General features: G+C 38.1%; 2 protein-coding genes across 2 annotated transcripts; one reads left to right on the top strand and one right to left on the bottom strand.

The window, feature by feature from the left end:
* Window positions 1–871: 871 nt before the first annotated feature.
* Window positions 872–4,292, bottom strand: plaat1 (phospholipase A and acyltransferase 1). Its single transcript, XM_053322504.1, has 4 exons — window positions 4,266–4,292; window positions 3,267–3,405; window positions 2,015–2,283; window positions 872–973 (listed from the first exon to the last, which is right to left on the bottom strand). Exons 1-4 carry the CDS (start codon window positions 4,290–4,292, stop codon window positions 872–874), a joined length of 537 nt encoding a protein of 178 aa, XP_053178479.1.
* Window positions 4,293–7,944: 3,652 nt separating this feature from the next.
* Window positions 7,945–23,046, top strand: LOC128361857 (mitofusin-1-like). The gene is made up of 18 exons (XM_053322429.1): window positions 7,945–8,063; window positions 9,770–9,927; window positions 10,621–10,756; window positions 11,198–11,360; window positions 13,147–13,271; window positions 13,405–13,513; window positions 15,213–15,320; window positions 15,605–15,758; window positions 16,024–16,091; window positions 17,429–17,550; window positions 17,832–17,958; window positions 18,127–18,231; window positions 18,559–18,661; window positions 19,302–19,528; window positions 19,621–19,800; window positions 20,303–20,499; window positions 20,904–21,038; window positions 21,928–23,046. Exons 2-18 carry the CDS (start codon window positions 9,780–9,782, stop codon window positions 21,995–21,997), a joined length of 2,277 nt encoding a protein of 758 aa, XP_053178404.1. The 5' UTR covers window positions 7,945–8,063; window positions 9,770–9,779; the 3' UTR covers window positions 21,998–23,046.
* The last annotated feature ends 1,048 nt before the right edge of the window (window positions 23,047–24,094 follow it).

Here is a 24,094-nt window from a genome sequence, read left to right as displayed (position 1 = left end):
TGGAAGACGAAAAATGACATAAGTAAAGTATAAGTGAAGTAAGTAAATACATAGACAATATGTATATATATATATATATATATATATATATATATATGTACCAGTAAATATAAATAATTACACAATGTTGTAATGATGTAATTACATCGTGTCAACAGGCAAGAACACAGTCCACGCCCACTACACAGTAAGTTGTAGTGTCTCTTCATTACACCGTTATGTTTGTGTTTATTGTTTAATGTAGCTATTTATTGTTTTTTTCTGTTGACATCTGGACCATTTCTTGTAATCACAACTTGGCAAATGAAACTGATTCTGATATTTGATATAATTATTATTACAGATATTTGATTTCATAGAAACATGTCTATTAAAATTGTTGAATGAAACAGAAATGTACTCAGCCCCATTGTATTGAGGTGGCAGCAAAACCTGGATTAATAAAACTATGTCTGACTGTATGACTAAGATATCAAACGAGATTAACTTTAAAAACATGTTTTTTTGTAATTTGGGTGAAGCAACCCTTTAATGCTGCAAGTTCACATTCTGACATTAACCAGTTTTGATTATATAGTATATTTAGTTTTACTTCAATATAGGACTTGTACTTGCAACTTAATCTTTGATTTGATGGAGTATTCGAAAACATGAAGATATTATTGTACCATTACATTGCATTGCATTGTTGATGACATATGGTACGATCTACTGAACAAGTAACAAATTAATTTGACACATGCATTTTTATTAATGGTTTATTTCAGCTTACAAACAAGTTTCCTGTTGATATTTCAGTGTGATTTATTTATTTCTTATAACAGTCGCATGAATGTTGGGAGGCAACACCCTACAGTGAAGAGCACAGCTGTCAGAAAGGCCTATTTCTGGATCGAGTGTTGATCAGTCCCAGGACAGAGAAGGCACTGGCTGCTGCCGTTACCAAACTGATGGCCCCAATGGCCCGTGTAGCCTGTGAACACAAAGAGGAGCAGAAGAGGTTCACTGAGGATTACAGTGAAGGTACAACAGACACAATAATGTCCCAGTTTCATTGTGTATCTATGATGTCATCGCATTATTTGTATATACCGTACTTCATCAACCCATAAATAGCTGTGAAAATAAAAATATTCAACCATTGCAGACACTCACACAACCCATGCATCTAATACACAAGGATTGTGCTTTTTGCCACATTTTGGTGACAATATGAGGTTTATACACAGTTGATGTTTTGATACCATTAAAAATAGTTACTGTTGTATCCACTGGAAGCTTCGTTAATTCAACCTTGCCACAGTCTCTATACGTTGTGAAGGAGGACACTGCAGCTATTCAATTCATTTTAGATTGTTAAGATACACATCATTATCATTTTGATTACAGCTCTACTATGTTTGAGGTTTTGTTGAGTTTTAGTCACCCTGAGACCACAGGTGTAAATTAGTTGTTGAAGTAAACTCGGCACATTACATTCATGTTGTTATAATATTAGTAGTGATTATTGTACATTGCCACTTATAAAAAATAAATGAATAAATAAAATACATTTTGTCAGAACCTATTGATAGAGCAGAAATGGACAAAATGTGTTTTGGAGTGCAGTCCCTTTATGCTTTGATGCATCATTTTCTGACAAGAAAGAAACCAGAATCAAATGTTCAGACAAAAAGAACAATGTTTTAATTTAGGGTTTAGGTTTAGTTCAGGTGTAGGTTTTTTTTGTATACTCTGCTATACAACAGAGGCCAACTGGCAACCAAAGAGTAACAGAGCTGAGTTGTAGACATAAAAACTGTCTTGAATCCAGAAAACACCACAGGCCATCATAAATGTTGTTAGATTTACTTTCAGGTAGGTTTTAATTTCATTTGCTACTTAAGCAAAAATATTTATTTAAAGGTGTCTGGTGACATTTGGGACTCTTCAGCTGCTGTGTTATGTTGACTGAAGTTGAGTATTTTGCCCTGATGACACATGAGACAGAAAGATAAAGAACAGAGTGAGAGACCTGCTCGGACACCCCCTCCCCGTAGCGCAGAAGGGTAACAAAGTGTTCACAGTTACTCCCCAGCAGGTCGTAGGACACCTCCTGGCCAATAAGGACTTGCGCTCGCTGGATGATTTCGCAGACAGGCAGGGGTGTGTGGTTGTGGTCATACTTGTTGTTGACACGGTACGAGTCACTTCCTACCACCTCCTTCAGAAGTTGCATGCGCACCACTGCCTTCCGGCTAAAGACAGACTTCACACTGGACATGGCGGCCGCCTGACTCTCATCTGGGAAACAGGAGAGATTCACTGTGATGAAATCAACACATCTTTCTGACATGGAATATAAAAGGAAAGATTTGATGTATAACAAATATTTCACAACAGTTATATCTTAGGATCTTAGACCTAAAATTGTGCAGGTTTTTCGATACACTGTTTTTCTAAAAATTTTAAATAAGGGAAAAGTGTGAATTTATAATCCTCTGTGATTAATATATATTGGAGTCTTTACTAATAAAACTGAAAAATCTGCTCCAAAACCAGCGGAAACAGATGCCATCGTCTGTAGAAAAATGGAGCAAAGTCTTCAGTGTTTTTTTTATGGATCATGTGGATGAAATCAAACAGATTTCTACACACAGCTGAATCTTCAATTGAATTTACAATCTTAGTTTAGAGACGCAATATGTTGAGGCAGTTTTTTGGCTGTTGCTGAGTTTCTTAATGGTTTAAATTAAAAAATATTTTAACTTAGGATGTTTTTTTTTTTTCAATTTTGGTTACTCATTTACTCTAAAATATTTCATGTCATAGTTTTCAGGGGCTTTAACTCAAACTACAATGGTGGATGAAGTATTTAGATGCTTTACATAGGTAAAAGCACCAATACAACACTGTAAAAATACTAGTCAAAGTTCAGTCAGTTATCAGTTAAATGTACTGTAAATATCTAAATTTAAAGTACATGTTCTGTGATTTATTGTAATATTTTACATAATTAGATTGTTAATGCTTCAATGCATAAGTATCATTTTACTAGTGTAGCTGGTCAAAGTACTTCTCACATCGTGGGGTAGTTTAGTCTGTAGCAATGCATTGTGTGATCACACTTGATCACACTTCAGATAAACCTTTAGGCCAGTCAAGTTTCAGGCCACTAAGTTCATTTTTAATTCACAGACCCCTCAAAATCAAAATCTATGTTGTCGGAGAGACCGCTTTTTGTTAAACTTTGCTGATTTACTTGTCTCTTAGGGGCTTCTACTGACCAACAGGAGTTAGATTGATGATGTAACCATCTCCGAGGTAAAGAGCCCAATGCTGGTAGGCAGGTCTGAAGATCTCAATGAGGTCACCTGGCTGGGGGTCACCAGGGGGGTCAGGAAGTTCAGGGTCATTAGAGGCCATCTACACACACACACACACACACACACAAACACACACACACACACACATAGGCAGAAGAGAGATTGACATATGTGTATTTAATCTCACAGATTAATTTCTTTCATGAAAGTCACAGACATACAGGAAGTGATCTGCATATGTCATCATATTTGTTTATTTTTTGTTGTTAAGAAGTACTGATAGCTAAATAAGAAGTTTAATTCATCAAAATGTAGAGGACATTGGGGACGTCTGCAGTCCTTCCTCCAATCAGAATCATGCTAGAGTGATGACACACATACTGCACATGCTCAGTTAGACCCTCTCCTCACCAGGAAGACAGAGCACACTAGAGAATATATTATATTGCTGCTGTTTGCTGTGTTTGCACCTTTTTACATTGTATATTGCACTTCATTGCTCTTATAGAATTGTTTTTAATTGTCTTAAATGTTTTTATGCTTCAGGAAGTGTCATCTAAATTTCATTATGTCTGACCCTCAATATAATGACAATAAAGCTACTACTACTACTACTGCTACATATTTCATATTTCAGAAATATCTGACGCTAAATGAAAGTGGATGGAATTGGCTCTAAAAAGGCCTTTAAAAAAAGTCAGACTAGTAAATTAATTCAAGACTTATTTTTCAATCAATCCCTACAGCTGCTGCATCACACATCTAAATGATATCAGTGTTACACTTGAGGAAAACAACAGCTGTAAATGTCAATAGTTTGTTAAAATGACCATTCATTCAAGCATGTTTCTATTTTCTAGAGGTCAACAGGGTCATTCACACTGTTTGATGTGGATTACACAGATCCACATTCACCAGTATACTAATATAGTAACAGGTAATACTGTAATGTCAACTTACAGTAGAGCTTCGTTCGTATTTATCCATCCCACATCATGCTTCCACAAATTCTGAAGAGAAAATAAAGAAAATATAGGATTGCTCATCAGTTATTTATTACAAAAAACCCCAACATTTACACTTAACAGATGAGTGAACACACTTGAGAAATAAAAAGCTTATTTTTGTATGTGAATTTTTGGTCATACAAGGCTTTTTCCGTAGAATAAGTCAATTCCCAGAGAAAGAGAATGCTAGATAGGTTGGTATACAATGTAAAGGGCACCCATACATACACACATATACAATACACACCAGCTCACACAGGGACAATACACACATCAGCTCCTGTGTCACCTATGCTGCCACAATAGCACCAACACAATGGGGAAGCTGACAGAAAAATAGTTGGAGTGCAGGTTATTTTACATGGGAAAGAATCACCCATGAAAATGTGAATATATCGCACAATCACTTTCAAACTCACACGCAATGTGATATTAGATGACTTGCTTTAAATTAGTTGAAATAATAGTTAAAATAATCAAAACTAACAAAAAACACAACAGCACAACAGTTCAGTTCAGTTACTCCTACATGCGATGAAATCTATATCTAAGCGGGAGAGCGATTAGTACATTCATCTCATCATTAATGTATAAAGCTGAAGCCACTTTGAAAGAAGAAAAGAAAGCCACCTGTTATTTTATTGAACTGAATCAGGATTGCCGGGGTGCCATTCACATCAAGTCAATCATATGAAATTATGTAATAATTTAACAAAGATTATAGAGTAATGATCAATATGGCAACTTGTACTATATTTTGAGGAATAAAATAGGATTATTTTGAGAAAACCATTTAAATGTAGATATATAGAAATACTAAACTAACTTAGACACCTTTATGGTAACTTGTAGTGATAATGTGGGATTAGTACAGTGATTAAGGGTGTAAGAAGAATTGAATTCATGCCAACAACTAACACAGAGCAAATACATACAGGAGTGATACTTACTCAAACACCTGCAGTTTTTTCTTCCTCACCATTTTAATTCTCCATCATAAATCCGCACATAACCATAAAAAATCCAGCAAGAAAAAGAGAATAGGAAGAGGCTGATTACAAGTTTCTGCGATGACAAGCAGTTGTCAAATATCCCAAAGCCAAACCAGAGGCTGGAGGTCCTGGTGGAGGTGTTTCAGTGTCCGCTGCTCTGACTGATAATACAGTTGCTACGGTCACACACACAAATACACACTCAGAGAGAGAGGCGCTTCCTCTGTGGCATGGCATTGTCCCATTCATAAGCTCCTTTCAATACCAATAATTGTGAGCTCACAAAGGCACCACATATTTAACTCATCCAGTTGAAATGCTGTCTGATCTCTGAGCCTGGACAGGTGACATTAGTGTAGCAGTCCATGTGTGTTCATATATTCCACATTAAAACTTATAATGTGTCTGTGTTATTCCATTGTGAGTTAGTATATCAAGTTTCATTACTATAATAAGTACACCGTTTTTCTGTAGAGACCAAAAGCTTGGCTGTATTTATCTTCAAGTCTTGTATTCATGTAGTTTCTTCCAAATGTATTTCATTTAGTCTGTACAATGCTACCCCGTTAAACATTGATGCTTTGAGCTAAATGCTAACATAAGCTTGTGTCCATACAGTGAAAACACTAACACGCTGATGTCCAGCAGGTATAATATTTACCTTGTTGACCATCTTAGTTTAGTGTGCTAGCAGGATAACATATACTAATTATCACCAAATACAAAGCACAGCTGAGGCTGATGGGAATGTGATTTGTTTTGCAGGTATGCAACATGAACTTCTGTACCAAATTTCATGGCAATTCATTCAGTAGTTGTTAAGACATTTCACTTAAAATACATAAATATCAACCTATGACTGTACCAGTTTTTGTGCAAACACATCCAGTAGATGTTGAGATATTTCACTGGAAAAGTGACAACTTTTGCCTGGTTGGCACCATGACCTGGAGCCAGTTTGACCTTTGAACCAAATATTCAAACACTCTTGTGGAGTTTTTAAAGTCCATGTAAAAAAAAAAGAAACTCATACCCAAGTTATGTTCCAGGTTTAATTTCAAAGAGTAGAGAATAATTGAAAATGAATGACAATATTTATTGTGATGAATACAGAAATGTTGGTGTTTTTTCTCAGTTGATGTGAGGCATCTTCATAAGTGTGGGCCCTTATGAAGATTGGAGATAGGACATGATTCCCCGAAATATATCAGATGGTATGATCAGAAATCATTATCATAACAAAAGAAGGGACATATGGTTCAATTCAAATTGAGTGGAAATGTAATGTATTTTGCCTGTGCTACCAAGAAAAGCAAAAAGGAACTTATGTTCATCTATTGATTTGCTGGATGAAGATGGGTGTAAAAACATACTCCACTGTCCAGGCAGACATGTTCCAACTCTCTATTCCTGTGCAGAGCCGCGGCTACAAATGTTTAAATTGATTAACAATGTAGCCTAACTTCAAACCCTGCCCATATTACATTTTTGATGTTTTTACTTGGCCATTATATTGTAAACTAATCTTAAGCTAAAGTTCATATCCATGCATTGTGACTAAACCTAAATCACCTAGAAAGGTGCTAAAGTATTATATTAGATAAATAGTTTCATTTTCTCTTTAAAAGCTAACAGCAATCACACAATATAGGAGATGACATGGGCTGGATGAATTCTTTGCTCATTGATTGGCTGCTGCTTTTAACCTTTCAGTCACGTGTCTCCGCCTCCTGCGCTAATGTGCAGTTAGAGACTGCGTCAAGCTCACTTCAGTCTGAACACAACCGGAAGTCTTAAACATTTAATGTTATATTATGTTTTTAATGAAGGGAGGATGGTTAAAAGGCAACAGCCAGGAAAAAAAAAGAAAAAAAAAAGAGAATGAAATCAATTTACTGCGGAGGCTTGACTACAGTACCGCAGGATCAAACCAAGTTAGTAGAGCGACTGACTATGCCAGCAGCTGGACTGTGTACGTCTTTGAGTGAAGGTGATTTTCTGAAGTGTATTCGTAACTGATAAATGTATCATATAAATAATGTAAAGCCTATTCATTCTCGTTTTCTTTTTTTGCCTGGCTTTATTTTTTTGCCTGTTTTTTTTCTTTTCTTGTGCCGGACTTTTTCTTTTTTTGCCGGGCTCTAATACTCCGTCGTAAGGATTGACTTTAATAAAGTTAAACCAAGGTAAAGTAGTGTAACTGGTGGTCTGCTGGTGGTCTGTAGGCATGGGTGATCATAGGTTTCTTTCGTAAATCATTATCTATAGAGACAACAGGAACTAAAGCTATACAATAAAGGCAGTAGATTGAAATTACAATATTCTCCAAACCGAAGCATTAGAATATAGAGTAGAAAAATTGCATATACTCAAATAAAGTATTGCAAAATTATTGAGTACTTATTTTCACCTCTGAAGATCGTAGACTGTAAAATCAAAAGCACAAGCCAGCGTGAATCAGTGTATAGGCCTACAGATAACACGGTTTGGAAAAATAGAAGCACATGGGAGTAAAAATGTAAATATTATCAAATCACATTCAAATCCTTAAACACGCATGTCGACCGGGCTCTTATTTTGATAGGTTTCCGGTAATCGTTCTCTTGTCATTGCTGCTGGCTTGACTTGGTGCCATTACAACAAACAGAAGGTTAGCCCGGCTGACAGCGAATAATCTTTCAGCGGGTACAGGGATTTAGTGCGTTGCCACCGGGTTGCTTGTGTTATGAGAAGAGGAAAGAGGCTGTTTGAAGACTTGGGTAAGACAATGATACTACTAGTTTGCTGTGCTAATGCAAATATTACTTATGTTACCGCGTTGCAGCTCGTAACGTTAAGTTAGCTTATCCTGTTAGCTTGCTTGGCAGCAGCAGAAGTCTACATGCGCCTGCTCGGTTAACAGAAAACATACATTATTAGTCAAAGTTGGGTTGTGCCAAACATATGCACCAAATGTTACCTGTCTAAACACTGCTTTAAAATCAAAGCAACTGGAAGTCACAAGTTAAATAGTTAAATAATGTCACTCCTTTGCTGTTAGCTGTTAGATCATTTAAATTAGCAACGCTATACGAGCAGCGAAAAGCATCGGAGGAGTATTGCGCATATCTTTATAAACACCAGCCGAGCAACCAACCTCATAATGAATAATAATAAAAGTGAAACTGAATTTTTATCCTCTCAGAGATCTCGACTGTTTCTCTCCGATTGCTTTAACCTACCCTAACATACCTGCCACGCGAGTTTATTCACATTAAAGTCATACCAGTGTAATTTACATGGTCCGGCCAGATTATGCACCAGCAGAGTTTAAATCAAAGTATAACGAAACTAAAGAGGTGTGTCAGTTCTCCCTATCTGCCAAATTTGGAGCAATATGTGACCTGTTCAGCGAGGTTTGATACAGTTCTAGACCAGTGCCTTGGAAATGTGGAGTACACACATGTGCCCAGATGCTGTCCACAACTAGGGCTGTGTGATCATAAAGCCATCCACCTCATGCCAAAGCACCATCAGAAACTTAAAAGGAAGAAACACGTTGGTTAATTTGTTAGTTAAATTTGATAAACACAACTTCAGTGATAAATATGACTAAGTAATAACACGTTCTCCTGATCACTGTCGTTTTACAGGGATGTGTTTTATCTCTATGAGTCAAAATACAACAGCAAAGACCTCTCACTGATTACATATGCTGATAACATGACCCTGGTGGTCTGCCGGGAGGATGTTAGCAGCCCTTTCAACTCTCAGCACATAGACCACCCTGCCACCTGGCTGTTTCTGGTAGGATGGGAGCAGGCAGCATAGAGCCCATCTTCAAGCCTGCTATCATGAAGGGGCAGGAAGTGGAGGTCACTCACTTTAAATATCTGGGAACAGTCATTTACAGTAAACTCAGCTTTCAGTGCAGACTACACTTACAAAGAGGCAAGGCAGCAGCTCTCTCTCCTCAGGAAACTGAGTAAACATACCCTCCCCATCGTTTACAGGTAACTCACTGAGAGCGTGCTGACCTTTAACATTGTCTCCTTGTATGGGAGCCTCTAAGCCAGACACAGGAACAAGGTGACACAGGTGGTCAACAAGTCCGGCAAGATCATTGGAAATACACTATTGCAACTCCAGAACCTGCACAGCTGGTCCATTATAAAGAAAGGCAACCCAGGTTTAATGACCCACTCACTCTCTTCACCTGTCATTCCAGCTATTGCCATCTGACAGGAGATTCAAGGTCCCACAAGCCAGGAAAAAAGGGCACAAGAAGTCATTTGTGCCCTCTGCTGTGGCCTTTCTAAATAGACATAATAAAATATTCCTCTTAATGTACTGAAAAAAGTTTTATAATACAGTAGATAAACCATTTAGCTTGAGCTAAACAGTTCAACACACGTACAGTAGCTACTGTATATGTCCACTTATGTAACTGTATCTTTGCCTTTTTTTGACCTCTCTCTGTCTCTAGATTGAGCACCATGGCTGCAGCCCCTCCACTTACACGGACAGATTCAGCTCGGGGGGACTTTTCCCCTCTGAAGCACTTTGTTGTGGCCAAGAAGAAGATCAGCGATGTGTTTGAACAACTACTGAACTACGTGAAAGAGACATCTGAGTTTGTAGATGGTGAGAGGGTTTGCTTATTGTTTATCATCTGTCAAGTCAGCGCTGTCAGGCTGGTGAAACGAGGTTTCGGGTTTCTCTAATCTGTGTGTGTGTTTGTGTTTGTGTGTGTTTACATGTCTGAGAATAAAGCAGTGGTCAGGAAGTTGGATATTCCATCTTAAAAGTTACCTATTAACATTTTATGGTTAAATGATTACATTATAGCTGGTAACTGTAAATCTTACTTTTCTATTTTCAGTGAATAATCCTACACACATATTGAAACTAAGATAGCTCTCCTCTAAGTAGTCTCTTTTTTGACATAATGCCTGTCCTTAATGGAATGAAATAGTTACATTTTGATTAATCTGCTGAGTATGTTCTTCATTAAACTTTTCTTTATGTCAGAAAATGTAGCAATATGCTGATCGATATCTGAAAGATATTCAGTTCAGTATCACATAATATGAAGAAAAGTAGCATATTCTTACATTTTAGAAGCTGAATCCAGAGATTCTTGTAAATGATGAAAAAAGATTTTTCAATTTACAAAATAGTTGCTGGTTCGTTCTGTATGACTGATCCGTGAATCATTTTAGTTTTGTTCTCTGGTTTACAGTGACAGAATAAACAGTAGGTGGTGTTTAATGTATGGGAAATGCATAACATAAATTGTGTTTCCTGTCATGCTGTGTGACTTTGTATGTCGAACAGAAACCTGTGAGAATAAAGCTTTGGAGAAAATTGCAAGTCAGGATCAAAAGTTGGAGATTCAGTCGTATGCTGACAAGCTGGCTGTCATTAAGGAGGTGCTGGCTCGCAGAAACATGAAGGTGGCCTTCTTTGGCAGGTAAATACATCTAAGTACAGATACTGTTTTTAACTTTTAAGGATGTGTCTGAGGGATTTCCTGCGTCATCAGTGAGTTGGTGATTGATTTATTTGTTTGTTGTCTTATTGACATGATTATTGATGTCTGATTAATTATATGTACAACTACTCAGTGTATATAAAAAGCAAGATTAATATTGATATGCTTTGTTGTCAATGCTCAACTAGCCTATACATTGTTGATAATTAAAAACAGTAATATTGAGTTGGCAAGTAGTACATGCTTAACATTACACCTGCACAAGTGAAATGCATTCAAATTCATTAAAAACATTTCATTGGTGCTTTCCTAAATCTGAATCTTAGGCCAGTTCATCTGTTTATATGTTGTAAGAAGTAGTTTGAAATATGAGCAAATGTTTTGGCTCAGGTACTCATTGACTGTTCTGTTTGTTTTTAGGACCAGTAATGGTAAAAGCACAGTGGTCAACGCCATGCTGAGGGACCGCGTGCTGCCCAGCGGCATCGGCCACACCACCAACTGCTTCCTGAGTGTCGAGGGCACAGATGAAGACAAGGCCTACCTGAAGACTGAGGGCTCTGACGAGGAGAAGAGCATCAAGGTTAATGTTCTTCTAATGATTTTCACTGTTACGTTTTGAGAATTGTTAATTGTTAATGAACTGTTTTATGAGCACCGGGCTGCCTTCACATATTTACACCTTTTTGATAAGAGTCGACGCTGTGGAAAAATGGTTCTTTAAGAAGAACTACGGTGTCTCTGCAAGTGATGTCAAGGTTTTACAAATGCATTCAGCCACTAATCAGACCATCTGTTGCCTTTAATCTTGTGTTGCCCAATTATATAGATACAGTATGTTAAGTAAATTAAGGGTTTATGTGCCTCCTTGTGATTCTCTGTTGACATGGCAGGAGTATGGGTGATGGGCTAAAAGATTTTTACTGATGTGGAAGTGTTGTTGTACTCAAATAAATCACGTGTTAGATAGGAGCTAACAAAGGTCCTCCTGACCCTGATAACAGAGGCATGCTCATATCTTTGTCCTGATATGTCTACTTATTGGATTTATTCACAAAAGGCCATAAAAGTTTGTAATCTAGTAAAAGGGTAACAAAATGGTAATAGTGTATGTGAAAAAGAGCAGGATTTAAAAAAGTGTACTTTTAGAACTTAAAAATCTGCATCATTTAAATGAGAACCTGTCTTTTCTATCTTCAAGTTTTATTGTCGGCCAGAAAACAATAATGTTTTTGATTTGACTGTCAGCTTGTGTTCATTTTTCGTTCTGTCAGCAGCAAAGAAGATAGTCAAACACAGCTCATGCTAAATGAACACAGTAATGCAGGATGTTTACTGGGGTGTCAGGTGTCTGAAATATGAGTCGTATGTGGGAGACTTCACGCTCTCTCCACTGTAACCTGCTGTAACAGATCAAGCCTCATCAATGTTCATCTGTGGTTGTCTTCTCCTGTCATTTTGTAATTAATCAGTTTTGTGCTTTTACATGCTGCTGTCTGGAGTTTCACAATGAACGTGGGCTTTCTATTACAATTACTGTTAATGCATGCATAATGCGCATGTTCCCATTCATTTAAGACAAGTTAATGTTAATTCCTCTAGGATTTTGCTGTTGTGCACACACAGAGCCCACGACACGACGTGTTTGCATACACTGGTAGGATAATCACTTAAAACCACCTTAGAGTTGTTCCACCTAGGGTTATTCATGTTCAGTCATGTTTGTGTTCATTTAGCAGGAGCTTTTGATACCAGAAGGACTCTGGAGGCCCCAATAGCTGTAGTTGTAACAAATGTGAAAGAATGACATGCTATAAAAGAGAAAATGTACACTATTTTTATTGAACATGGATATAAATAGATAATACAACAGTGGGGAAAGGGAGAGGGGTGTTTCCATTCGGTCACCACTTGCTCCAATCAGCTGCTCGAAGTGGACACAGTGCACGTGTCTGTGTTTGTTGTGATTGTCACGTACAATGTCAAATTTCAGCAGCAACGGTCATCACTTAGTGGCATCGTTGTTGAGAACATATCGAGGAAACGCTGTAATTTAATACATTTCAGATTCAGTTCTTAAAATTGAAGTAATGAGGCAGTTAATCCCATATACATTACATTGTGAACATGTGGAAGCTGTCCTTTTCCATCATAATAAAATTAGAGAGAGAAAAAAGCGTAAAAACAGTTTTACATAATACAAAGTGCTAAAAGAAACAAGACAATTGTTATAGCACCAATAGTAGGTAATGTTTATTTCATAAGTTTGTGATGTTAACAGAATTATAACACTCATAGTTTCTAAATCCTTTTACATTGAAGAGATGATATTAACAAGAATAATTTCTCTGTGTCCAAACCCTGTTCAGACTGTAAACCAGCTGGCTCATGCACTCCACATGGATGAGAGTCTGGACGCCGGCTGTCTCGTCCGTGTGTTTTGGCCAAAGACCAAATGTGCTCTGCTCCGAGATGACCTGGTGCTTGTAGACAGGTAACACAATGCCTCAGCGTTTTAAATTTCCAGGTCTTTAAAAAGTTGGTAACTGATAAGCCCAGATGATGTGCTGGAAGAGTCCACATAGATTTAATATATTTGACTTCTTAAACACTCTTCCTCTCATTAGCCCGGGGACTGACGTCACAACACAACTGGACAGCTGGATTGACAAGTTTTGTCTCGACGCTGATGTATTTGTGCTGGTAGCCAACTCTGAATCCACACTCATGAACACGGTAATTACACAATTACATTAATAATGGTGATAATAAAGCTGTACTTTCCTATGTGCACACAGCCACAGAATATCTCTCAGTGAATGATTGATCAAAGGATTCCTTATATTAACAATGTGTTTGAGATTGGTGTCATTCCACTATATGTTTACAGTGTTCAACACTGATAAATGTTTTGTTTTTGTTTGGGGTTTTTTTGACCGGAAATGACACAGGAGCCTCCCAGAAGATAATAAGACAATGTGCAAGAGGCATCATTGTGGAAAAAAATATTTCTCAGTTTTATTTACACATGTCCAAAATTATTCATACCTAGGTCATGTCATATCCGATGACTGGACGGATGACAAAGACATCTATCGACAGTGCTGTAAAATGTATTCTCAAGCTAACATGCTCATAAGGAAGTTTTCTGTGTGCTCTGACTCTGTGAAGTGTTCCCTGTTCAGAACCTATATCACTTCATTTTATACTGCCCAACTGTGGTCTAACTATAAGAGAAAGAGTTTACAGAGGCTCAAGGTAGCATACAATGATGCAATGAGGCTGCTGCTCTGTGTTCCTAGGTGGCATAGTGCCAGTCAATTGTTTGTGTCCACTGGAGTACCAACCTGTGAGGCACTCTTAAGACAGCTGATGTTTAGTTTTATGCGTCACCTGGACAAGTCAGAGAACCACATGATGGAAGCCCTAGTCAGCCCTTTGAAAAGCTGTTATAGATTCACGTCTAGGCTTAGATGGCATTGGTGCAATAGCTTGTATATCTTATAATATGCATATTTTTTTTAGTCTTATTGAATCTCTCTTTTTATACTATTTTTACTGTATGTTATGTTATATGGACCTGTGTATGAAATAAAGTTTATTATTTCCAATCAAGAAAAAACTTGATTGAATAAAAGTAACTTTAAGTCAAAATTTGCCAGGGGTATGAATAATTTCGGGCTTGACTGTATATATGTATAGTAATTTAAATGGTTGTAACTAAGACATACACACCACAAAAGCAAGGAAAAGCTTTCAGTTAGTAACTATATGCACTATGAACTGGCCCATGTGTTTGTTTCCTATGCTCTGCTGATCACAGAGCAGAGAATGTGGCTGCTGTGTTTGTATCCAGCAACACACAGGCCCCACTTTAGTCTCTGTCTGTTCAGGCATTCATGCTATGTGAAGCTGGACACAGTCTATCACAGAGCTCCTTAAGCCTGCAGCAGCTCTTAAAGGGGAAGCAACACACACACACATTCCTCTTTGGGTTGCTCAACAGAGATATGGGCAGGCACTGATGCTGTCTGCGGGCATGGAAATAATGAAAGAGAGTGAAGTAATGCAAAATGATTCATGTGCCTTTGAGAGCCTGAATTCTGGCAGTGTTTTAATGCATGTTGCAACACTGACTTTGTTCTTGTGGTTTAAATGGATAACAAACAAACATGCAGAAATGAGAATGAGAAATGATATATGTAGCAGTGTATCTATTAATCTGGATTTAAATAAAACAATAAGTTATGTCATTTTTATTGTTGCATCTTCTATATTATAGTTTTGATTCAACATTTAAATGTAGCGTAAGGCCCTTTGGAAGCATTCTTGAAAATTAGTTATAAATTATTAGGAGAGAGAAAGAGACAGAGGCTGTTTTAGCAACCACTGACATAATCTCACCCTTTTTCTTTTTGACCCCTCCATCATCTAGGAGAAACACTTTTTCCACAAAGTGAACGAGCGTTTGTCAAAGCCCAACATCTTCATCCTCAATAACCGCTGGGACGCCTCGGCCAATGAACCAGAATACATGGAGGATGTGAGTCAAGTGTCTGTTGTATTTGTCTCATATTGCTGTTGATGAATGTGTAAGGAATGGCAGTTTTTACAGATTTTTACAAATTATTAGCGAGCTCATGGAATTGGAACTGATGTTCAGTCGGAAACCTGAAAACGTTAACTAGCATAACTATTCACATAGCTTGATTCAACTAGGATTAAGTAAAAAAAAACAGGACATTTTGGTAAATTGACTACAGTAATGTAATTTATATTTCTAGCACCATTTATCATGTACATTACTGATGTTTTTTTTTAATAAAGGTGAGGAAGCAGCACACAGACCGTTGTGTGAACTTCCTGGTAGATGAGTTGAAGGTTGTGGACCGTGACCAGGCACCTAACCGCATCTTCTTCGTGTCTGCCAAAGAGGTGCTCAACTCCCGCATGCAGCGTGCACAGGGCATGCCCGAAACAGGTGACGCTTCAGATTATAGATGACACTGTGTTTGTGTTCATGGAGCAGGATTGGGATCAAATCTTATTATTAAGTAATTGGGGAAATTAATGCAAGCACTAAACAGTGTGTTGTAATGAAATAACAATAATCTAATAAGATCATAGTAATAAAAAAAGGAACATAAGCAATAATAAGATCAATGTCAAAAAGCTAAAAGAAGTGAATAAATAAATGTGTATTTGGGCAGTGGTTTTACATTTAATTTGATCATTTCATCCAACAGGTGGAGCCCTGGCTGAGGGCTTCCAGGAGAGACTGAAGGAGTTTCAGAGCTTTGAGAGGAGGTTTGAGGTTTGTGTCTATGTCAGTGTCCTCCCAGTGTCTTCTGATAAAGGTATCCCCAGTTAACAAAGCAAAACCTATCAATAAACTAGAGAAGCCATTTTCAAAGGGTTAGGTATATATTTGATTCAACACTTATATATTTGCTACCAGAAAGACACCTTATCAGGTTTGATCTTGAGATAAAATCAGTGGGAAGTTAACTCAAGCCAAAAAACAGCAGGTTACTCGATGAGAAGGTCCAGCTTAGAAACACTGAGGTTGGTGATAGAAGCTAACACTGGACAGAGAAGGCAGAATCACCATTATGGGACGTGAGATTTTTTACTGTCACTCAAACTGTGAACAAGAGTTTACTGTGTCAGTAAAACTTGAATATGTAAAAAATACTATTAAGTTCAGTTGCCTGGTGGAATGAGGAATGAGGAATGAGGTGTGTGTGTGTGTGTGTGTGTGTGTGTGTGTGTGTGTGTGTGTGTGTGTGTGTGTGTGTGTGTGTGTGTGTGTGTGTGTGTGTGTGTGTTAGAGCCTGTGCTTGTGGTCATTGTACATTGAAAATACATTAAATAAGATGAGCGATGTGACCAAAGTCCTTCTCCTAACAGTAAGTTGATCTAAGCAGTCAACTACTCGCACTCGCTTACTGCATAGTTATCACCAGCAACCACAGTTTCAAACAGGCTCCCAGAATCCTCTAGAGACCAACCACTGTGCCTTTTCCATCAACCTGCGTCTTCATTGCTGAAGTCTAGATTCACTTAGGCGAGGACATCCGTTTGTTTCTGTTCAACTTTGATTTTGTTTTGTCCAACTGATTTTCTTTGTATTTCTGTGTGTGTTTTTTGCACCTTGTTGAGCTGTTTTGCATTTAGATGAAGGAAACTGAATTGTGTCATATTGGGAGAAAATTATGATCAGACCTGAGTGATCAGATGGAAGATTTGTAATACTATGAAATAAATTGGCGTAGTTCCTGAGCATGAAATAATATAATTTATCTCAAAATGGCACAATGTTCCTACTTTCACTTTCACACATTACATATTGTGTTATTGTCTTTCACTTTCATTCTTGGTTGTATTAATTTGAAATGTTTTATAATTTTGCCCCAGATACACAATACTGTGACTTAACAAAAATGATGGCTGCAGGGATGCAAGATGCACACACTGCTACTGTCATTTTCACACCTGTGTTTCCATTTCTTTACTTCTCCTAAGTTTAAAAGTAGCAGGTGTGTATCTTGTCCTCTGTTTGTCCCCGGTAGCGTGCAAGTTCATGCACCCTATCCAGCATCAGCAGCCCTGTAACCGTCACAGTAACGTGTGTGTTATATGGCCTCGTAGGAGTGTATCTCGCAGTCAGCAGTGAAAACAAAGTTTGAGCAGCACACTATCAGGGCCAAGCAGATCACAGAAAAAGTCAAGAGCATCATGGACGACATCAACATTGAGGCGGCGGAGAAGAGGTGGGTGTTTTTCACACATTCAACACATTTCTCTCTTTCTCATGTCTTCTCATGTCGAAATGATACTATCTCCTTTTGTTAATCCCATAAAGGGCTTATAAAGGTAAACTATATAAAATCTATAATAAATGTAGGTGTAACCAGGTTTTAATGAAAAGTTGGAAATATACTAATAAATAAGTTTTGCTTTTGTATTTTTACCTCTATTCTTTTTGATTTGATTTGATCTGCTAGTTTGTATTTGTGACTTTATATCCTGTTTGGTTGGGCTCGTGCTTCAGAGTGGCTGCACTGGAGGACAGAGAGTACCAGATGGACCGGCTGGAGTTTGTTAGGAATCAGCTGAACTTGCTGATTGACGACATCAAGAAGAAGATCAAGGCCATCAGTGAGGATGTGGAATCTAAGGTAATGTAGGAGACAACTGGTCACACCTGCATTATGGACAAGGTGCATGGATTTCTAAAATGGTCATAAAGGCAGATGCGCCATCAGATGAGATCAATATTTGGTCACTTTGGCTCTCAAGCTTGAGACCTGATTCAAACACAAAAGTACTTATGACTCTTCACTCAGGTGTCCAGCGCCATGGGAGAAGAGATCAGCCGTCTCAACGTAATTGTGGATGAGTTCCACACAGACTTCCACCCCTCACCTCATGTCCTCAAGATCTACAAGTCTGTAAGTAGAGGCACAACATTCACATCTAGTTTGTGTGGTGCCCTCTCTTAGACAAGATGGGTCTAATGTAATTTTTTGCTAAAAGACCAACAGAGAACATCTTCTAATTGGCTTATTTACTGTATTTTGGTTGTACAGTGTCTTATTTAATACATTTTGTGTCCTTGTACATATAGTAAAAAACAATAACAACCATATCAGGCAGTCAATTGTTGTGTTGCACCACTCTACCACTCTCACACTAGAGTGTAAGTATGACGTGTACTCTAGCCTCTGTTTTTCATTGGCTGCTTTCCATGTGACCTCTGACCTCCGTTGTTTTTGCAGGAGCTGCTGGCTCATGTGGAGGAAGGGATGGGCAAGAACCTGGCCTTCCGCTGCTCTGACGCCGTCCATGTCTCTGTCCAGTCCAGTCAGAAATACATGATGGGTAATTTGAATAATGACTCCACCCTTTTTTTTTTTTTTTTTGCATAATATGCCAAACAAAGCTACCATATTTTCATAGAAAATGACGTCAGACCAGATTTCCAGCCCACCATTGTTTTTCACTCAATCGCTCATTCAGAGACCGTTGCTAAAGTTAGTCAAAACCTTTGGGCACACCGGCTACAGTCTGTAACACCCAACGCCTGCTATATTTACCCTCCTAACTGAATGCCACCTTCCCATGCCCCATTATGCTCCAAATGCGTCACTGCGTCAGGCACGCATGCAAGCTGCGATCAGCGACAGTGATGTTGAAAAGGTGTCAAGGTGTCAATGTGCCCTCTGATGAAAAGGCTTCAGGGGCTGTTATGTAATTATGGTGTGATATTTTTTTTTCTTTCCTTCTTTTTCTATTATTCAAACAGTAGACAATTTGAATTATATGTACATTATTTATTAACCCTGTTGATATGTTTTCAGTGTTCCTAGTTTTCATTATTTTTTGGCCACAAAAAAGATGACTGTATTGTTAAATTAAAGTATAATGTTTTAATACACTAGAGTCATAAATAATGTGACCATCTTTGACCTTGTGCAGTTTTTGATTTTCTTACCTTCCGTGTTTCCTCTTCACTCTCCAGAGAGCATGCTCCCTCTCCTCCCCTCTGCGGCCCAGGGCCAAATACACATGCTGGTGCCCAGCAGGAAGTTCGACCTGAGTTACGACCTGAACTGTGCCACAATTTGCAGTGACTTCCAGGAGAACATTGAGTTTCAGTTTTCATTGGGCTGGACATCATTAGTCCACCGCTTCCTGGGGTCTGTCAACGCAGAGCGAGCGCTCAGGCTGGTGGACCAGAACTTCCAGGTACAGACTGGAGATGTGAAAAAAGTGAAAGTAAAGAAAGTCAGGTGAAGAAGTGAAAGGTCTCAAACTGAACCTCTGTTGTCATTACTCAGGCCTCTCAACCAGTGCTGCCACTGGCCCGCACACCCTCCTCAGGACCCCCCTCCACTGTAGCCCAACCCAACCATGAGACAGCCCTTATGACCCAGGAAGACCTGATGGTAGCCATGGCAACCAACGTGGCATCCCTCACCTCCCGCACATCAATGAGTGTTATCGTTGTTGGAGGAGTGGTATGTTTTTTTAACAATTTCAAGTTCTTCTGTGATAGATGTTTCTATACAGTTTGATCAAATGGCTTTAAGAAAGTTTTGTGTAGGAAAATCTTGAGTAGCAGTTTTTGTTGAGATTTCGTAACCTCATAGCACCAAATAATTTCTTCTTTGATTACTTAACTGTGTGAGTTTTCTTACTTTCAAATTGTGAAATAATAAAACAATCATTTAAAGAAACCAAAGAATCTTTAAGATATTTTTCCATGAAGAAATGATTACGTAGCTTTATATCAGAATATTCATTTACCCTGCTGACTCATTAACCCATTACAATCAATTTAGCCAGCTTCATGTTGCAGGAAAACATATAGATAGGTTTCAACAAAAGCAACAATTTGAGACACAAATTATTGTGTATTTATTAAGTGTAATAGAAATTAGGAAAAACTCCTGAACTTGTCATTTCATACAAATATGTGACTGAAAACTATCTCTTTTTTCTTTCTTTTTTCTTTCTTAGATCTGGAGAACAGTTGGCTGGAGACTAATCGCCCTGTCGGCTTCACTTTATGGTTTTCTGTACCTGTATGAGAGACTCACCTGGACGACAAAGGCAAAGGAGCGCACCCTGAAGCGGCAGTTTGTGGACTACGCAACCGACAAGCTGCAGCTCATCGTCAGCTTTACTAGCGCTAACTGCAGCCATCAGGTCCAACAGTAAGTCCTGATACGGCACCATTTACGTCATTTGCTAGTAGGACTTTCATCTATTAGATCTGTCACTCAAATCACATGTAATGTAAAGTGTGCACTGTGGGCCAATTTTAGATGTGTGTGTTGATTTATACATAGATTAAAATTGTATTTCTCTCCATTCTCTATTTAACAGAAGAAATTAAATTGTATTTAAAGGTGGATTCATCCTGAAACATTCAGCACATTCAGTCTAATAATGTTTGTTTCTGACTTGCTTATTCCTCCGCACATTTGATACATCAATCCAAACAAACACACACACACACACAGAGTCTTATACTACCCACCTCACCCACACCCCACCCAGCCTTCCACTCTGGGCTAAATAAATAAGCAGTGCGACGCTATGCCCTCTGTGTTGCCAGGGAGATGGCGACGACCTTTGCTCGGCTTTGTCAGCAGGTGGACCAGACGCAGAAAGAGCTGGAGGCAGAAATCCGCCAACTGACAGCCAACATAGATCAGCTGGAGACCGTCCAGAGCCGCTCCAAGAGCCTGCGGTTAGTCCAGTTCCTTCTCATGTTGGGGGCATCATGAAGGGTGGACAAGCGGGATGAGGGGTGGGGGGTAGATTAGAGTTAATCATCTGGGAAGATCTAGTCTGGTGAAAATAAATGAATGAATGCTATGATTAGTCTCTCCAAAAAAAGGACAGAGGTGTTGTTTCTGTTTCAAGCTTTTAGTTTTCCTTTAAAACCAAGCAGGTAAAGGTAATCAGGATGTTTCCTGAAACCTTTACCTGCTCCTGATGATGGTTTCATAGTGAACAGAAAAGTTTGAAACTGCAGCAGCATTAAGTGTTAAGGTTTTCAAAGACTTGCCACACAATCACAATCACCGAAGTAAGGTTGAAATTTAAGAAAATTGTCCTTTTTTAAAGAAGAATGTAAAAAACTAAGAGACTATAGTTGTGGACATAGAAAAGCCTGAAGAGTTATTATTTTACAGTTTCCTGTTCTTAAGCGTTGGGGACTTGCAGTGTATATGTTTGGTAAAAAAATAATGTGGCTGTGATAAACATGAATACTAATCTGGTGTTATCTGGTATAGTGCAGTTTTATCATCATTTATCATCTCAAATGAGATAAGTCTCAAATATGAATTTTAAAGCACCTCCACAGGTGTTTTCACATATGTTTATTGATTAGTCTTCCTCTCAAACAGCACTTGATTGGTATCTCCCTAACTATTTTGTTAGTTTTGTTGCACCTATTAGGGTTGGACAGCTCATATTGTTATCCTTCTTATTAATACAGAGTTTGGTGACATGTTATTCTCCATGTTGCCTCACCCAACCTCCACTTGACCGGCCTTTAAAATGGATGTAAATTAATCTTATGTCAAGCAATAGTCGGTCTAAAATCTAATGAGTGTTTGTGTTCTCTGCAGACATAAAGCCACAGAACTGGAGAGACAGCTGGAGGCGTTCACAAACCAGTACCTGCAGCCTCAGCAGTGAAGCTGCTCCTGTTTATCACTCCACAGTTTGGTTCATGTTGAGCCCATCATTCCTCAGTCAGGCGCCGCCTCACCGGGCCCAGTCCTTCTCCACCCTAATGACAGAGCAGTTTCTGTGCAGATGGTAGTGCTGAAAAGATTAGTCGATCAATCGATTAGTCTGTCAACAGAAATCAATAGCTGTTTTGATAATCAATGACATGTTGGTCATCCACTGGGCCAGAATACCAAAACTCTGCCTCTGAAGTGAAGATTTGGTCGTTTCTATTTCATTTGTTGTTTTTGAGTCATAACAAATAAGTTTCATCATTTATCTTTTATTGATGGGCTTTGTCATCATTTGACATTTTGTAGATCAATCAATAAAAAAAGATAATTGTTAGTTTCAGTCACTGTGGATAGAGAAGTGAAAGCCCAGATACAGTATTACCCCTCCTCTTCCTCTCCAGTACAGCCAACCAGGCGCCTCACAAGCTGCAGTGAACAAACTTGTAGAACTAAACTGCCTGTAACACAAACTTGGACCTATGGTGTGCAAAGATGCTCCACAAGGAGGCAGTAAAATGAAGGCTACCGGTCAGGTGCTATATTTTGACACTAATGTGCTTCTCACTGTGAATATGCCTTTTTTGACTAACTTTTGTGGAGCAAATGAAGTTTGTGTGCCTGTGAGATTCTACATGTAAATGTTCAGCACATGATCTACTGTATGTTAGCAACAAAAAAATAAATATATTTAATAATGAAAGACAGCAGATTTGTTTTGTGAGTTATAAGGGTCTAGTTCAAATTCACTGAGGGAATAATCATTTAACTAGGAAGGGAATGCATGTCTTTAAAATACTGTAGGTTCATCTTCTATTTTTTAGCAATCCAAACTGTATAGATAAATGCTCTTGGGAAATCTCTTATATTTTATAATATCCTGTTATTTATACCCATTAAACCTGCAGTATAATGATGATTACACCAGTCTGCACTTTGTAAATTTTTCCTTTTTTTTTCCTTGAATGTGTTGAAATACCTCCAGATTTGCTAGACTGTATTAAATCTTCCTCAATCTAAAACACATGTTTTTGTGCATTTCTTTTATACTTGGACAACAGTGTGAACTGAGCATCTAAAATGCTTGTTGAATATTTAATATGCAAAGGCCTCAAATTATGACTTAATCAATTTATAATTAGTTTTATAAGATGTGAAGCACAGCAGAACTGCTTGAAAAACTCATTTTATGAGACAAGCTGTCAATTAAGGGCATTTAAAAAAAAAAAAAAGGTATATCTATCAGCATGTGTCACCTGTAGTAAAGGAGAATAGACCTGCTGCAGTTCTAACACTCACAAGATCTGCAAGCAATGACTCTTATTGAATTTTAGCAACATTCATAGACAATGGATCAGTAGGACACAGGTGTATATACAGTTCAACTTTTCTTTTACACTTAGATTTCTTTAATTATTAACTCCTTAACATTAATATTTTAAAAACACTCTCCAAGAATTAAGCCAGGATTGGTATTCTTGGTTAAAAGCTTTTCTTTATTGGTTACAATAACTCATGGCAACATATCAGTATCACCAAGCCACTGTACAAATACAAAAAAAAGGTCTGGTGTGAAAAAGACTATAAAAATTATTCCATAACAAGTGATTATAATTTCACACAATAGCACTGTAAGAGAATTATCATGGCACCAAGTCCCTGGTCTTTACTGGCTTAAAACATGAAATAATAAATAAAAGAATTCAAAGCAAAAATTAAAAATACTACAATGTCAGAACAGTAGGTTGTAGAGTCAAGAGGGCAGTGCATTTAGTTGTGATGGTGCTCTGGTGGTGGTGGTGGTGGTGGTGGTGGTGGTGGTGGTGAAATAACCAGTTCATGTGGTGTGATGTCGCTGCATTTTTAAAAGAAAACCAGAAACTTAAAACAATCCTTTCATATTCAGGGACTATATCAGAGGGTCGTGCAAATACAGTCCTCAAAATACTGCCTGAACAGTTACATTTTCACATTTATTCCTTGAAGTTAGACGTTGGCACTGTGGGTGACATAAATGCCAAAATACTACTGCAAAACATGCCTGAAGTTACTA

This window comes from Scomber japonicus, chromosome 7 (genome assembly GCF_027409825.1).
Source record: "Scomber japonicus isolate fScoJap1 chromosome 7, fScoJap1.pri, whole genome shotgun sequence".
In the NCBI taxonomy this organism is placed as follows: Eukaryota; Metazoa; Chordata; class Actinopteri; order Scombriformes; family Scombridae; genus Scomber; species Scomber japonicus.
This window is presented reverse-complemented; position numbering and strand designations above follow the sequence as displayed.

Excerpts from the sequence above, each read along its gene's own strand:
- plaat1 (XM_053322504.1), bottom strand. The coding sequence starts at position 4,292 with ATGGATAAATACGAACGAAGCTCTACT. Across the intron at positions 3,406-4,265 it reads AATACGAACGAAGCTCTACT|ATGGCCTCTAATGACCCTGA; the intron begins GTAAGTTGACAT and ends GTGTGTGTGTAG. Across the intron at positions 2,284-3,266 it reads CATCAATCTAACTCCTGTTG|ATGAGAGTCAGGCGGCCGCC; the intron begins GTCAGTAGAAGC and ends CCTGTTTCCCAG.
- LOC128361857 (XM_053322429.1), top strand. The coding sequence starts at position 9,780 with ATGGCTGCAGCCCCTCCACTTACACGGACAGATTCAGCTCGGGGGGAC. Across the intron at positions 18,232-18,558 it reads TCCTCAAGATCTACAAGTCT|GAGCTGCTGGCTCATGTGGA; the intron begins GTAAGTAGAGGC and ends TTGTTTTTGCAG. Across the intron at positions 19,529-19,620 it reads TGGTGGACCAGAACTTCCAG|GCCTCTCAACCAGTGCTGCC; the intron begins GTACAGACTGGA and ends GTCATTACTCAG.